Raw genomic sequence first — 17,142 nt, 5'->3', positions numbered from 1 at the left:
AATCAAAGCCAGCAGAATAGAAGGTAGATCTGAGGACTGGGTCTGATGAGTCCTGTTTGCCTGGATTATAGGCCAAAATGTGAGCTGTATATCATAGTGTCAGAGGAGGCCAGGAAATGAAAACTGCTTGGTCTACGGTGAAAATTCATTCTGGTTGTCTGTGGGGAGGAGGCGGGAGAGGGAACTATCTTCATGTTAAATTGGAACTCTGATGGTGAATACATTAGCTTTCTCATGAGGTCGGTTTTAGCTCTGTCACATGGTGTCCTAGTTTGGACTCCCTCAGAAGCAGACCCAGAGATAAGGACTCTAAGGCATGTGGTTTATGTGAGAGGGACAGGAGGCACCAGAAGGGAAGGGTGAGTCATGAGATGGGGAGGGAAGGCAGCCCACGAAGGCTGTATTATCAAGCCAGCCTCCTCTGGGGGTGTCTGGGACTTAATCCCTAGGGGAAACTCTGCGTAACAATGTAAAACACACTCCTAGATTTATCCCACCTGAGGGGTGAGGGATCTGGTGTATTCACACACCAACTCTTGTCACTCATTGGTTGAGGGCTGCTCCAGGGACGTATTAATTCTCCACTTCTGCTCCAGTCCCCCCAGGCTACAGAGAAAGCCCTCAGGCAAAGAGATGCGTATACTTGCCCTTGGAAGTTGGTAGGAATCCACCCAAGTGTTAGGGCCCCAAAGATATGGGTGGGGCAGCAGCAGGTCTGCTCAGCATGGGCTGGCTAATCCTGGATACGTTAAACATCGAGTGAACAAGTCTTATGAGCAAAGACCCAACAAATATTTAGAAATGGCATACTGAAATGATATATTTTAAAAATCAGAGTCACAAAGGTTTAACTTGTCAGTCACAGATGGTGATAAAAGTGCATAAAAGGCTGGCTGGAAGGGTTGAAGTTTTATGACGACAGTAAGGCCAGGGCATAGGGAAGGTGAGCCCTGAGAGGCAGAATGAGGTAAGAATCACTAGAACATGGTGAACTGGTATATCTAGAGAGAACTTCTGGCTGGGAGGATGTGAGAAGGCCTCATTAAAGACCTGGAATTTGGCTCAGGATTAAAAATGGTTGGGATTCTAACAGGCAAGGCTGGGATCCAGGCAGCAACACAGTCCAAGTGTTGAAAGCGAGGCCAAGCAGGGCGTTTCCAGTTTAGCAAGAGAAGAGGACCCAGTGTAGGAAATGCAGGAGGTAAAGTCTGAAAGAAAAGTCAGGGTGAGACCAGGGAGGACTCTCAAATGCCAGATTCAGACATTCAGATTTGCCTGGAGGGCAACCACAAATTGTCTGACGTTTCTGAGAAGAGGAGGGTCCTTGCATGGAGCAGTACTGTTGGAATACTAACCTGGTGCTTTATAATCGGATGAATTTGAAGACAGAGATGCTGAAGGCCTGAATGTCTTCGGAGGCTATTACAAAAGCTCAGGTCATAAAGTAGAGTAGGGAGGTAGCAATAAAGTGGAAATGCAGTGAGAAGACAGAGGCACAGGACTGCAAAAGAAAAATCAGCAGGAAGGGGGTTGGCATGGTGGGGGAGTTGGTGCTATGAAGATGGAAGAATGGCATCACTAAACAATAGAAAAGTCAGGAGAAGGGACACATTTGGAGGGGAAACATGAGTTTGGAGGGATGCAACGCTGGCTTCGAGTCTCATGTGTCAAACGCTGGGCTAGGTGCTTTGGCAACTTCAAAGATGAATCATACATGTATACTCTGTTCACAAGAGACTGGTCTAGTAAGCAAGTTAAGGCATGTTCTCCAATAATTGTAACACAAGGTAGAGAAAGTAGGTGTGAGTAACTTGGGAGGTGCAGATGGCGAAGAGCTCTGCGAATTTAGAGGAGGGAGAAATCCGTTCTAGCTGCAGGGATTAGGGAAAGCTGCACAGAAGCATTTTAGTCAGATTCTGAAAAAACAGGTAGGATTCAACAGGTCAAGAGAAAAGCACTCCAGGCAGAGGAACACCAGGAGCAGAAATATTGCGATAAAAAAAGTGCAAGTTTTGTTGGGAGATCCCAGTGGTTCAGCTTGGAGGAGAATATACATTTTGGAGGAGATGAAGTTGGAACACAGTCTGGAATCAGGTATAAAGGGCCTTTCACTTCAGTGTAAAGAAATTAAATTTAAAGAAATGGAAATTTTAATTCATAGCCACTGAAGACTTTTGAACTGGGGACCAACAGTGTCCAAGGATGGGTTGGACATGGGAACAGAAAGCCCAGTCAGGTAACTGAACAAGGTGTGAGATAATGAGGCTTCTACCAGGATAGAGACAGTGGAAATTGGGAACAGGATCTATTTCAGAGAGATTAATGAGCCAGGAGTGTTCAACAAAGTGAGTTAGCAAGCCAGAGGATGTCCACATGAGGTAAACAGCCTCCAATTTCATGGTGTACTTTGGCGGCACAAAGCAAAGTTTTGGCTTTAGTTCTGAGGCACATTCAGTGGGGCTGGCTAATCTTGAATATGTCTCATATCTTGTGTTAATTAGTTTAGGTTTCCTTGCTTTCCAGAGCTTTAGTTTTCACAAACATGGCTATGGACTGTGCTGAAATGCTGCCTCATTTTCAGTGGGAAGCTTTAAACAGATCCAAGAGAGCTGTTGGTTGACGTGTACTGAAATGCATTCATCCAATAATTCTATAAGTAATTTTACCAAGTGAAAGTGTTTACTGCCACGCAACCAACGTCTGCGTCAAATGACCTTGAAAGAAGTTGGACTGCCTCCCATGTCAGTCATGAACAGATGGAAATGTGTGTGCAGACAGCAAGGAAAGAATTTATTCTGAAAGCTCATGAAAAATCATGTCTCCTACCAGTGTCAGAACAAGTAGCAGTGTAAGATCACTCTCTATGCTGGCGAAACAGTAAGAATTTTGTTTTATTCCTGACAAACAATATTTTTTATGAAAGCATACGAATATGTGCTTTGTTTTCTCCAAAAAGTTACTAAAAATTTTCATCTAATTTTAAACATTTAAGTCAAAGAGTAAGAAATCTGAAGTTTGCAACTTGAGGTTGCCCTGACTTACTCCTATCATGATTAGAAATGTAAAGAAATAAAATCCCCTGACCAGGACCAGGAGAATCCACAACATCACCATCATGAGAATCCCTGTGGCTGAATGTATTTTCCTAAAATGTATAGCGATAATCTGCTTCCACATGTGCTCCAAGAATATAACTGCTCCCACACCAAGATGGAGTTTATTTTCCTTCCCGTTGAATCTTGAGCGTATGTGGTGGGGTAGGGGTCGGCAGGCATTTTGCAACTGTCTCAATTAATAGAATATGGTGGAAGTAACATTTCTAAGGCTAGGTCATGAAAGGTGATATGATTTCCATCTGGCTCACTCAAGACACTCATCTTTGGGACCCAGCCACCATATCGTGAGGAATCCCAAGCCACATGGAGAGGCCATGTGTAGTTGTCTTAGCCAACAGCATTAACAAGCTGACAGCCAGCATTAACTACCAAACACATGAGTAAGTTAGCCTTCAAGTGATTCAAGTTCCCAGCCCTCAGCCATCCCAGTGGAAGCCAAGTGGATCAGATTGCAAATACATGAGCAAAATACATGTTCTTCTAAGACACTGAGTTTTGGGATAATTTGTTGTGTAGCGATAATAACTGGAAAAGTCCCCTAAAGCTTAGGTGGGAAGAACATGCTTACAGGATGCCGGAAAGTGCTGGGTATTGGGCTGAAATTCTTGACCATGAAGAGACCAGGCAGCATGTAAGAAACTTAGAAGCGTTACAGAGGATTTGTAGCAGTTCACGCCACAAGGATCCTACAGTCTCGCAGGGAAGTCAGACTTTCGTACTGCAGGTGAAGCCTCTTGCATAAAAGCGCGTGTATGAGCACAAGCAAAAGCCAGACTGCAAGGCTCACAATGTCAAGGAGGATGGAAGAGGCTGGTGACAAATATCTGTTTGTAAAGAAGCCTCAATCACAGATCTTGAAAAGAACGTTGCTGAGGCTCTGGGGAGGATAAATAAAGTGGGAAAAGCAAAAGAACTGTTTTTCTAATCTCCTCCTAAGTTGCAAAAGAGAAAACCTTGAAGGTGAAGATTAATCAGTAATCAGTAAAAAACAAACAGCATCTATAAACATCCCTATGCTTTGAAATCTGAATGTTAACAGGCAGCAAACCACAAGGGTAAAATCATCACTGAGTGTTCGCCTCTACTTCACCATCAAGACAACTCAGCCTAGCTATTTAAACAGTTTGCCCCAGCAGCAAAAAATTTCATACATATACCACCAATATGTATATATGTCTATTTATCAATTAGGTTCATAAATAATTATCCTGATACAATATGTACATTTAAAAATACACAAAATATTAATAGAATTTCTCGTATTTAAACCCCATCCTTTTGAACATTGATGTATCTTATGTCCCACCTTGGAGATCAATGGTTTAAAGTTAAGACTGAATCAGATTTAGTAAAAATCATCACCAAATCACTGCATTGCTGTGTGGTCTGGTATATGTTACTTAACTATTCTAGGTTATACCTCATTGTGCTATTTTGTACAGCTAATCACCATACAAATGGACCCAACTATATAATGGTTCAAACATTATAGACATTTATTTCTCACTCAGTTAGCAGTTGAGGGCAGGTGTTCAGGTGGACTGGAAGTTCTCTTCCAGGTAATGACTCAGGGCACTGGTTCCTTTTCTCTTGGGACTCTGCTCTCCCTAAGGATCTTCATATCATCTGCTTCTGGTCAGTGGAAGAAAAAACAGAATCAAGGAGGCACCCTCATCCTTTTAAAGTATGCCCAGGAAATGGTAATTGTTACCTGTATTTCAAGGGAGGAAAACTAGTCGGACAGCCATGCCTAGCTGCAAGGGATGCTGGGAAGTGTAACCTAGCTCTCTATGCCTGGCCACACATCTATAACCATGGAAGAAGTAGATTTGATTTCTTCCATACTCAGTTTACTCTTCTGTAAAAATTACAGGTAATAATATATTACCCATGAAATTTATTTGCATTAAAAGCTAATATCCTTGTCACACTTAGCACAGTCTTGTTGCTAAATGAGCAGCAGCCTTCCTGGGAAGAAGGAAAAAGCAAGAAGTCAGGGGAGGGAGGTTGGTGAGAGGAGCAATGCCTCTGACGTGGGAGGCCTGGTCCTTGCTGTGACTCTGGATGAGTCACTTACCTTGGGTGACCTTGGATGAGTCACTTATGCTCCCACTGGGCCTTAGTTTTTTCACCTATGAAATGAGAATATTAGACTCGTGATTTACGGTTTTCCATATCTTTGCATTTTCTACTTTGCATTCTTATTTGCTTATCTTTTGAGTGATCACTAGATGGACACCCTTGAGAACAGAGGCCATCTCTTTTACCCTGAACCCAGTGCTGGGCTAGCTCTCTGCAAAGCTGGTCCCTTCCTGTCCTGTTCACTCTACTCAAATCCCCCCCCTCAGGTCCATGATACTGGAAAACAATGCTGTGTACCTATCGCATCTAAACATTAAAATCCATCCCATCTGGATTCCATTTGACCAAAAGGGTCTGTGGGTGGGACTTGGGTACTTGGTAAGTTATAGCATCTTTTATTGCTGGAGGCCTTTCTAGAGTCCTCAAATCCCTGTTGCCTGGTCCTTCCTTACTGAGACTGCCTGACGGGGGTGCCCCAGAGTATCATTAGCTTTCCATAAGAAAAGAGATTAATTTCATTTTTTTCTTTTCCAATTTATCTTTGCCGTTAAAAAATGCTTATTGACGCTTTGGAGACCCAGGGATCCCGCTTTCTCCTCCTGCACCCCACTCCCAGTCAACACACCCATACTCACAAACTCTAGTTAAGGAGCAATAAACCCACAGCCACACTGCCTGTCATGTCCAGACGGCTCACCTACGTGTGCATGTGGACCTTCCATATGGTCCAGAATCCACAGGCAGAGTAGAAAAATTAACAGAAGGACAGAATACAAACATTTATATTATTAGCTGGTACATTATTGCTGTAAGACACATTTTTCTCCAAGGGAAATATCTTGTCACAATCTTATTTCATTGGCAGGGAGCAGGGCTGAATCCTTGACAGAGAAGGCTTTTACATTGATCATCTTCTTTATTTGAAAATCATTAGCAAAGAAATGGAGGCCTACAGAGGCTATGACTTGTCCAGGGTCAAACAGTTAATCTGTGGTAGAGACAGGACTGGCACCCAGCATTTTGGGCTCTTGATCTAGTATTCTTTCCTGGACTGAAAACTACTTTAAAATGCAAAGGTTTTCAAATCAGTTGTTTCCCTTTCCAAATGAAAAACTGATCAATGATGTAGAAAAACTGTTTTGGTTTGTTGGCAGAACTTTCCTCCCAAATTCTCATCCTAACCACAGTATTTATAGAGAGTCAATTGCCAGGCTGACAGTGTTTACTGCAAATTATAAATGTTTCCACCTGCCTCTTAGCTGCACCTGTGAAATATGCATGATGCCATTGTCATAATTCAGTCAATGACAGACTGACAGACATAAGGCCTACTCCTATCCGGGCTCATCCTCCTCCATTCCCCACTTCCTTCTCCTCCTCTTTCATTTCAAGTAGGAAGCAGGAAATATGGCTACTGGGTAAAGCCATGAGGTGGGAATGCAATATTTGCTACTACATCTTTCATTAAACTCCAAAGTTAAAATAATTCATGCAGATGGCAAGGTCATTAGCACTCTGCCAATTTATTTTAGAAGAGTCATTTTCTACAATTCAGATGTGGGGCTGAGCTAAATGTCAACTCTAATAAGGTAGAAAATTCTTACAGCGGAAAACTCTGTGTGTGTGTGTTTCTAACGAACTCTCAGGGCCCACCGTGCAATGCTTAATTTAGAGATCATTTTTAAATTTTATTTCCTGCCTAATGAATAGGCTCAATTCCAATCTCAAAGGCAAATGCATATGGAGATATAAAGACAAAAGGGGTGGAGGGGGAAGCAATTTAATACACGGCAGTCTCTCAACAAAATGAATAATTAAATTTTGGATTTGTTGTCCAGCAAGAATGGAAATACAGGCAGCTGCTGAGGGAAGTGTGACCATGGCATGTTAATGATGGATTAAATGAAACATTGCATTGTTCTATTATTATTGTATGAGGCTGGGTATAAGAGAAGAGGGTGGGGTTAAGGAGGCAGAGTGTCCCAAGGAGATTAAGGTGCTCTACAGTTTTGGGATCTTGCCTTGCAAATGAGTTCCACTTGGCCTAAGGCAAATTTTATTATCTTTTATTATATTGTTTTCTCTTTCTCTCTTTCTATATCCACCCCACCCCCTCAACGTCTCATGCTGCCTAGCCCTCCACAGTCCTCTGACAAAGATTAGATTGGCTAAATTCAGGCCTGGGTTATAAACTTTGATCAACTCCTTGATGCCAAATAAATGAATAGTTTAGGGAATAAGAAATTTAGTGCTGGTTTTCATATTCACTGGATGGGTCTTAGTAGCACTTTTCACAGTAACCCCAAACTAGAAACTACCCAATTGCTCATCAACAGAGGAATAGATTAATTATAGCTTAGTTGCCCAATGGAATTCTATATATCAGTAAGAATGAATGATCTAAATTGATCTAAATAAATGCTACCATATGGATGAATATCACATGCATAATGTTGAGCCAAAGGAGCTGGCCCCCAAAGCAAACACACCATGTGAGTCTATTTATAGGCAGAGTACAAAAACATGCAAAAACCAGTCTTTCCTGTTAGAAGGAAGAAGCTTATCTTTTTAGTTACTAGTGACCAAAAGGGAGCATTAGAGGGGCTTCCTAGGGGTCATATTTTTACTTTTGGATTTGGGTTCTGGATACACAGGTATATTCTGTTTGGTCTGTGAAAACTCATCAAAGCTGTTCACTTAGTAGTCTTTTTCTCTATCTTGATTTCAATTTAAAAAATTCAAAAATTTCACTGAATGGATTTTCTAAATAATAACTTTCACAAAAAGACTTAGCAAATTATAATGTTTATACATCTGGGACCCTGGATGGATCAGTCTTGGCCCAACAAGCACAGTCCAACAAAGAAATAGAGGCCAATAAGAAAAAGTAATTCAGATGCACTGTGGTCTTTTCCTCTCCTTTCCCCTCATCTACTCCTCTGTTCTGGAGCTTCCTGTTTGCTCAAGTGTAATCTTCTCTTTCCTTCCAGCTCATCCTTGAGTTCCAGGCACTCATGGCTGTTTCCCTGACTCTCTCCTGCTTTTCCAGTCTAAACTATTTCAATTAATTTCCCTTCTTCCTATTTGATATTCTTAGCGCTACACTATGCTTCTTTATTAAAATGTGGTAAAATAAGGTATCCTAAGCCATAATAATAAACCTTTGGAGGAGGAGAGCATTCTGAAGGTCAAGGGAAAAAGTTGGGCAGTAATGACCTTTTAAAGGTCTCATCTTATCAAGGGAGGTAACAATGGGGGATTACAAGGTCTTACTGTGTGGAAATAGCTTGCATATTATTTGATGTGAATCAGAGGGAAAAAATGAGTTTGCTTATGACATTTGGGTGAAGGAAGATAACCACTAGTATAGTAAGCACTTACAAATTAACAAGTGGAAGAAGAAGATGGGGATTAATGTGATAAAGCCAGCAATAAGAAAAAGATGAAACAAATCACAATGTTATATGCATAAGGTGAGACGAAATAAGTAAATTCCTGCCTGGGCGAGAGCAGTTGTCTTCTAACTGCTCTCTGTGCCAGTCTGACGGGTCACATACTCATCCTTCAGAGCAGAGCCATGGCAGTCTATTCAAAACAGAAATCTGATCACCATACTCTTCTCCAGGGGCCCCAACCTGTTCCCTGAGTCAGCCACTGGATAAAGCCCAAGCCTGCCACACAGAAGTCAACCAATCTTACAGGCTTACCTTCTGCTACTCCCTTCTCCATCCTGAAACCTATTGCTTTTCTGCCCAGTACCTCCTTTCTTCTGAAAATTGCTACCCTAACACATCCACATTCATCCACTTTGCAAACCGTGGTGGTTCATGCAACCCCTGGCCACAGTAGATTGGTTCTGGGATGGGCACCTGACCACATAGGGACCGATTTCAGTTCCTTCTCTGAATCACGCCCCCCTACTACAGTTGGTTGGTCCAGAAGTGAACACCTGGCCAAAGTGAGTGAATTGCAATCCTTCTGTAAGACATTTTGGAACTGGAACAGAGAAGAGAAATAAGGCAGCTAGCAGTGCGGAGGTTGAACCAACTTCAGCTCTGGGTGATGCTTCGGTTCAAGACAGTCCTACTGAGCCTGATGGGAGCACTAATGAATCCAGTAAATAAATAATTGCTGGATAGAGCTTTTCTACTATCCTGGGAAATTGGCCATGGTCACAATACAAGCAACACCAGACCTTCCAGGGGCAGTCAGACCTCAGGTGTTAAAAAATCAGCCTTTGTGGCTAAATACATAGGATAAAAGAAGTAATACTTTTCAGTTCCCAGACCTACTCATCTTTGAGGGCTGTCTGCAGCCCCATTTCATCTGAGGGGCCGTAGCAGGCTAGTCTGATTTACAGTGGCTCTATTTTCCAAAGTCTTAGGACTTTTATTTGTAATGTTCAATTGCCATTTAATCATGAGTTGATATATTAGTATTAAGATAACTCAATTTATGTTCTTAACAGTTTTTTAAGTAGCTCCCTCATCAATGCCAAGTGTTTTTTTTTTAAGGAGCTATGATTATAATTTTCTCTTTTTAAAATTAAAAAAAAATTTTAATTGAAGTATAGTCATTTTACAACATTGTGCTAATTTCTGGCATACAAAATAGTGATTCAGTTATATACATATACAGTCCTTTTCATATTCTTTTTCATTATAGGCTATTACAAGGTATTGAATATAGTTCCCTGTGCTATACTGTAAGACCTTGCTGTTTATCTATTTTATAGATAGTAGTTAGTATCTGCAAATACCAAACTCCCAATTTACCTACCCCACCCCAACCAATATCTTTGTCTGTATAGTATTCGGTGTCTCACCATGCACTGGAGTTGGGTTTTCTCCTTGAATGCTCACCGGGTCTGATGCCAAAGGGCCTTCTCTTCATGGGGAGCGGACAGCTGAGGCCCTGCAGGCTGAGGAGCTCAAGAAAGTGTTCACTCAGGCTTGTGCATGCTTCCATGTGGCTAAAATATGGGTTAGTTTTCCCTTCATATTTCAGTTGAGTGTTACATGGGACACCTAAACTGCACCCAGTTACTGGTTAGATAGAATAATTAATTCTACCTGCGAGTAGAATTCCCTTTAGGCTCCTCACAGATGTCACATTATGATAATGTAGCTTAAACCCGTGGTTCTAGTTCTGAAGAGACTTTCAGAGAGAGGCACACTTTGCTGCTCAGTCATGCTAATTATGGAAAATTATCAGAACCAGAGACTTTTCCTTTAGGTGAAATCTTTGCACAGGTGGGCCTTTGTCAGACTGTGCTCAACTGTCTCACAAACGGGGTCTCAAGAAGAAATAAGGAGAGTAAGTGAATCAATGCTCAGAATCCAAACGCATTCCCTTGTTGACAAGGTGGTTTTCCAAAGTGAATGACACCATCTTCACACTTGCAGCCTAGACCTAAATTGTACGGGGTCTCCTTTGAAGCGTTTCTCTCCAGAGCTTGCCCAATCATTGCCTTTACAAAATCCGTGGGTGACAACAGAGGGGTCACATGCTATTCCGCACGCTCCTGCACACACACAGCCGAGGTGGGGCCCAGCTGGCAAGGCCACTGTCTGGTGTATCTTGGAAGCTCAAAGTCACACATAGAGTGTCTGTGTCACATTTGGGTCACTGAGGTGAACTGGAAAAAGTAACCAGGCCAGCAGGGTAGTGGGCTTTCCCGGTGGGAGTGACACCCCTCTCACCACGGACATACTGTTGGTGTGAAGGTGAGTCATGAGGTGCCCCTTCTACGCTGCCGCTAAGTGCTCTGAGACAACCTTAAATGGAGAGAAGGCAAGTTTTCTTTGACTGTAAACCTGGGAGTGCTACCTCCTTACCTCAGTTCAGTATCCATCTATTCAGGGACTATGTAGGGAGAGGTATCCACGGGCAGACACTGTGTCAGGCAAAGAGTAAATTCAGTGTGGCGCAAGACAGAAACGTCCCAGTGTTTGTGGTTTTTCATCTGGTGAACAAATATTCACCTCAGTGAGTTAATTCTTTGGTTTGTTACTCTTCTGCCTCAGGTTGAGATTCAGGTTGGGGACCAGGCCCGTTTCATCTCTGCACCCCAGCGCCCAGCCTGGTGTCTGGTGAGTGAGTGCCGAGGGATGTGCTGAGCAGACCGTTCTCGTGTTGTCTAATGTCAGCTTTTGTGAGGGAGGCTCTCGGGTCCCTGCACTATGGCTAGTGGTCGCTACGGCTGAAGTCGCCATTGGTGGAACACCCAAGGAGGGACATCGGTTTCCTCTCAGAGCTCAGACCCTTTGGCCTCTCGGGGATGGTAGCTCCCCTCCTGACTGACTACAAGCTGGTGACCAAAAGGAATGTGCTCTGAGCCTGCATTCATTACAGCAGTGAGGTGGTAAGCACTACCTATCCAGCCCCAGCTTGGACGGGGAGGAGAAGGGTGGGGTGTCATCACAAGATGTCCATGTGGCTCTTGAGGGGACTGGCTCTCCTCAGGATGATCGAGGCAGAGGCTGAGCGGACTGGGAGAGATGACACACGCAGAGTGCTGACAGATGTCAGTCAGTGACAGCTGCCATTCACCAAAGAGGGAAGGAACTGTGCTCTGAGCGGTCCCACCAGCCTGACTTCAAATGAAGGAAGAGCTAGATTTCCCTCATCCCATTCTGGATTCCTAATTCTGTAAAGCATGCTTAATTTAAATGTCTCAAAGCTAGTTATTAACATGCGCCTTAAAGCCCAATGATTTATATTCACGTGGTTCCAGCTTCATGAATTTTCTTTTGTGTTAAACTTCCAGGTTCACTTGGCGGGGGGGGGGGGGGGGGGGGGGGTGGGGTGGTCATACGCAGCGCCCTCTGCTGGTGGTATGGATACCTGCTCGGAGTGCCTGGGGGAAAGGGCAGGCCAAGACAGTCTTGACATTCCTTCTCAGGCCCCCACATAGACTTCAATTAAAAATTAAACAATCCACAGAGGTGATCTCTGGGAACCCATCGGATCCAGCAAAGGAGCGGCGGGGAGCTGGTGAGGGCAGAAACGGTGAGGGCACCCTGGGAGCTGCAGGTCTGGGCACCCCCTCAGCCCCAGCTCCTCAGCCCTTGCTCCTCCCCCTGAGTCTCCTCAGCAACCCGCCACCAAGTCCCGTTTGTCTTCTCCACTGGACCGGGAGCGCAGAGGGCAGGCATCATATTTATTCATTTCTCCAGGCAGGGACATAGCAGGTACTGAAAAAACATTTGATGGAAAGGCTCATAGCCTGGTCCATCCCACGCTGTTTCCATGACAAACGACTAAGTCCAGAACGTTTATGAGGCTTGATCAGGTTCTCAGAACCGTGCTGTCCGGCTGCTCTCCGTGGCCATAGCTGGGAAGGGTTCAGCCCAGGGCGCCGAAGGCAAATAGGTATATAAAGCATGGCCTAAAATGTTTAGCACATACTAGGTGCTCAAAAATGACTGTCGTGGCTGGTGATTTTCTTATCCCTATGTGCTTTGTAGTGATGTGGGAGATTCAAACAAATTAGAAAATTTGAATTCTTAAATTTTCTTACTGTTACCTATGTAGTCTTAATAGAAAAATACTTCAGAGGTATCATAAAATGGAATAAAGCAATTTCAGAATGACATAAATTATTGTTTTTATCCTCTGGTAAGTTGATTTGCATTCCTGGGTTTAGGTTTCTTCACGAGGAAAATGATTGAGTACGTGATTGCTCCAACCTGCTGCGATTCCACACACAAGATCATATAATACAGACCTAATGTAGGCAGTCCCAGCTTCTCTCAAATTTGCATTTCTCCTATTCACTTATTATATATGTATATGTAGGTATTATATGTGTATTATGTGTATTATATATGTGTATATAGTACCTACATATACATACGTGTGTGTGTGTGTGTATAAAACAAACTTACTTGACCAATTTATTAGCTTCAGCCACTAATTGATCGGTTTTCTGGTTTCTCTTAGAAAACAGTCAGCACTTCATCTTATCATCATAAGATCCCCATCTAGTGGTAGTAAAAGCCAATTGCAAGTCTATAAGTCCTTTTCACCTTGCATTCTTGGTCTTTAGGAAAAAATGGGAAAAGTTAAACGAATTCTTAGGATGAATAGGGCAAATCCAGTTTCATGATCTGAGTTCTGAGCTGGCTCTTGAAATAAAGTAACAAATATAGGTTCCTAAAGAAGAATTGGATGCATTTTTTAGGTTGGGAGTACATCACACACTGAAGCTCTGAATTGAGTAGAAAGCAAGTTTGGCATTCTTGGGCCAAGAGAACAATTGTTTGGGTGATGTGGAGGGTCCATGTTGGACAATTGGAAAAGGCTAACGGCATAACCGTAGGGACCCAGAAAGGTGGGCAGGAGAGTTTAGTTCTGACATGATGGGATATCTCCCTGTTACTGAATCAGCTGCTTGAGTCAGTGGGGTTCCTGGTCACATTCTCAAAAGCAGTGTGAACCTGAACTCTTCCTCTGGGCTTAGAGACAACTGGTTAGCACTCTTCTTAATGGTTCTCATAGAGCTGTTATCTTCCTCCAGCTGTTTTGAAAGCTGTGTGATATGAGGGTTAAATGTGTGGGTTTGGGAATCAGATAAGTCACCTTGTGTTCTTGAGAAACATATTAACTTCAGTTTCCTCATTTCTAAATTGCAGGAGGGTGCTGGGTGCAGGCAGGGAAAATACCTTCTCCATAGGGTTGATATGAGGACTAAATGATACGGCTTGTGCAGAGAGCCTAGTACAATGCCTGGTACAAAACATGTGCCTAATAAAGAAAACCATAATTAGTGCCTTTCTGTCTCCCTCATGAGTCACTTTTGTCCCCACCTTCTGTACCTTCGAGTCGCTAATTCTTACTAAGATCTCTTTTGGGTCATACTTGTGTGAGAGAATGTTTAGCACAACTGTTCCTGTGGACTTAAAGCTTTAGCAGAAGCACCAGAAGCCATGCACAGCAGGTGCAACACTACAAACGCAGCGAGTATGAAACCAGATGAGGCTCTTTGCTCATCAACCACCTAGCAGGTACATGAGAAAAGGCCAAAACTCTCGGTGGTTCAAGAGGCCAGTAGAGAGCTCCTGGAGTGCTGGGCACCACCACCTGCCCCACCCATGGGGGCTGAGGAGGGGAGCTTTCCCTTCCCCTTAAGCCAAAGAGAAAGGAACCACCTAGAGAAAATTCACCTAGAGAGTTTGACGCGGTTTTCTGACGTTTGAAGAGCCAGCCATGAGTCACCTGAAAAGAACTTTTTCCAAGAAGATGTTCTACTAGGGTGAGGTACTTAACAGTAGGAAGGGGCTGGAGATACTTTGTTGAAAACAGACCCTAGGTTGGGGGTTGGGGCTGGGGGCTGGAAGCTTGTAAACAGTAATCCAGAGGCCCAACTGCACCAGGGGACTGTGGTCTCCAGAAAGAGGGTTTTCGAAGGAACCCATAAAAGTACCCAGCCATGCCCAGAGGGTCTCTCTATACCTCAGCTCCCTTCCAGCCCCCTTAACTACCCTGGTGGGGCCCCAGACTCCAGCTCATGAATGAGGTAGAGAAAGAAAAAGAGAAGTCCAACTCCCAGAGTGTCCTGAGTGGCTAGGGGAGCAAAGAAACTTTAAATCGAATGAGCGTGTGAAGTTTTGATATTAGACTGGATTGGGCATTTGAATACCGGAACCTTATTGTTGCTGGAGAGTTACTGAGAAAGCTGTGGTCCCAGCCCAAGATTTAATCCAGGACAGGTCGGATGGTGGGGCTAATGGATTCTAGAGAGGAATTTAAAGGGAGCACGTGCCCTGGGAGCCCTGGTCATGTAATAAGCTGGTAGCAGACGTACTGAGCCCAGAGTCGTCAACTTTGCTCTATGTTTAGGACTGGCTCTTATTCTGGGAGGACTATGTTGAAATGACTCTGTTGTAATAACATAAATCTTCATGTGTCAGGAATTGTTATGCACGGTCCTGCCTGTAAATACAAAGATGAACAGACTTGATTATTCATTGATATTTCTTGTGAGCCTGCACTGTAATAAGGCAGTTAATACAAGAGAAGAACAGGCTTTGGGCACGTGGCCTCAACTCACATCCAGCCCCATTAGCTCCCATGAGTACTATGTGCATAACACTTAACTTCTCTGAGCCTTGGTGTTTTCACCTGTGGAATGGGTATTATCTACGGTACTCTGGAAGAGTTACGAAGATTCAGTAAATTAATGGATGTGAAAGACCTAAAACATGCCTAACACTAGTGTAATGTATCCTAACCAGGTCGCAGCAGTAAGTGTGACAGCTATCACTCTGTTCAGGGCAGAGGTGAAACAATGTATGTGACAGAACAATGCACAGTCTCTGTGTTCAAAGAGCTTCTGTTCTGGGAATGGGGTAGATTGAATGTGTGCCTGTGTGATTTGTGCGGTCAGTTTTTGATGAGGACTGTCTGTTTACCAAGGTTTTTACTGATTCCTCTGTAGACTGGATGAATAAGTAAGGTTGGGTGTCAGTATTCTTAGGTGAATTTGTAGCTAAATAAAAGGCTAAATCCAAGGAGTTTTTAATTAATGGATGTGATATAAGTGGCAGAATTGGGCAAAAATGACCTTGGGAACTCCCTCTAGGTTGTCTGGACAGCATGCTGGCTGGGATTTGGGGCACCATTTACTCCAGTGGTACGTGGATGTACTCAAGTCATCCTCTCATGAGCAGATGGGACTGCAGCATCCCATGGGCCTGAGGTCTGCAGCTGCTGGCAGCCTGCTTTCCCAGGGAGCTCCTAAGAACAGCTGGCACCCTAATCCAGACTTCCATGGGACCCATAAAGTTATTCTCAGACTTGCCCTGAAAGAAGGAAAGCAGTTGGGGGTCAGTCCCTGCCCTGGAACACAAAGCCACGCGGTAAGGTCATCTGTGATGCCCAGCCCCACCCACTTCTCATAAGGACAATGGGAGAAAGGGGGACCCACACCTTCTTTTTTCTTGCTGGTGCTCATTTTGTAAGCTTCCTCCTTTTTCTAGTAAAACCCATTCCTTACCCAATCTATACTTAATATGAAATTCACCCAAGTCCTGGTACATGAAGTTGGTACATGAGGATGTTACCTCATATGACAATAGGTTAGTTTTAACCAGAAAGGAGATTTCTTACCATCTACCACTGTAACAGTTCTCTGCCAGGTCAAAGTGGTTTGACCTGGATAAAGAAAGCAGGCTGCTCAGATCTGTAGGAGATGTGAAGCTGGAGGAGGGATGGATAGAGAATATGTAGATGGCAGAGTAAAAATCCTGAGACCTCAACAAATACACTAAGAGAAAATACAAATTCATTCAGGTTAAAAACATTATAAAGTACAAATGGGAGAACTTATCTTAATAGAGGTTCATGTGAAAAATACCTGAAAGTTTAGTAGACCCAAGCTCCATAGGAGCCAATCGTATAATGCAGTAGGCAAGAAAGGCTAATTCAACCCCAGGTGTTGGGAAGAACAGGAATAGTTAGTTCCCCAAGGTCACTGGCTGGCCCAGGTCTGGAATCTCATACACTGTTCTGGGAGCCATGTTTTAAAAGGCTAGTGACAACCTGATGAAGAGTAAGAATAATAGTGTAGGACCTTACGAAGAAAGGCTTGGAGAACTGAAGATATTTAGATTGAAGAAGGCAAGATATCATTATCACATAATGGTTTGCTTAATAAAATCTGAAGGACTATTATACAACTGCTCAATAAAACATCCATGGTTATATTGATGAAAAAAGTAGATTTTTTTCATGGAACACAACCAGTACAAATGGGTGAAAGTCACAGGAAAATGACTGTCAGAGCCCAAAACAAAACAAAATAAAAAACAAAAACTCTCAGACATTTATTTTTCCAAAAATGTGACAAGCTGCTTCACAGAGAGGTGCCTTCTCCTGTGCTGAGGTCATGAGAGCAGAACCAGGGGCTGGGCCTCGCTGAGGAGAGTTCCGTAGGGGAGGC

General features: G+C 43.4%; 1 protein-coding gene across 2 annotated transcripts in view; it reads left to right on the top strand.

The window, feature by feature from the left end:
* Positions 1–11,328, top strand: part of CNIH3 (cornichon family AMPA receptor auxiliary protein 3) — a 194,772-nt gene extending 183,444 nt beyond the window's left edge. Inside the window, exon 5 of one of the 2 annotated variants that reach the window (XM_032466612.1) lies at positions 11,225–11,328. In XM_032466612.1, the coding sequence (XP_032322503.1) occupies positions 11,225–11,294 (70 nt within the window). In that variant the 3' untranslated portion in view covers positions 11,295–11,328. The remainder of the gene's footprint in view (positions 1–11,224) is intronic. The other variant, XM_032466611.1, reaches the window with a different exon arrangement.
* The last annotated feature ends 5,814 nt before the right edge of the window (positions 11,329–17,142 follow it).

This window comes from Camelus ferus, chromosome 23 (genome assembly GCF_009834535.1).
Source record: "Camelus ferus isolate YT-003-E chromosome 23, BCGSAC_Cfer_1.0, whole genome shotgun sequence".
Taxonomy (NCBI): Eukaryota; Metazoa; Chordata; class Mammalia; order Artiodactyla; family Camelidae; genus Camelus; species Camelus ferus.
This window is presented reverse-complemented; position numbering and strand designations above follow the sequence as displayed.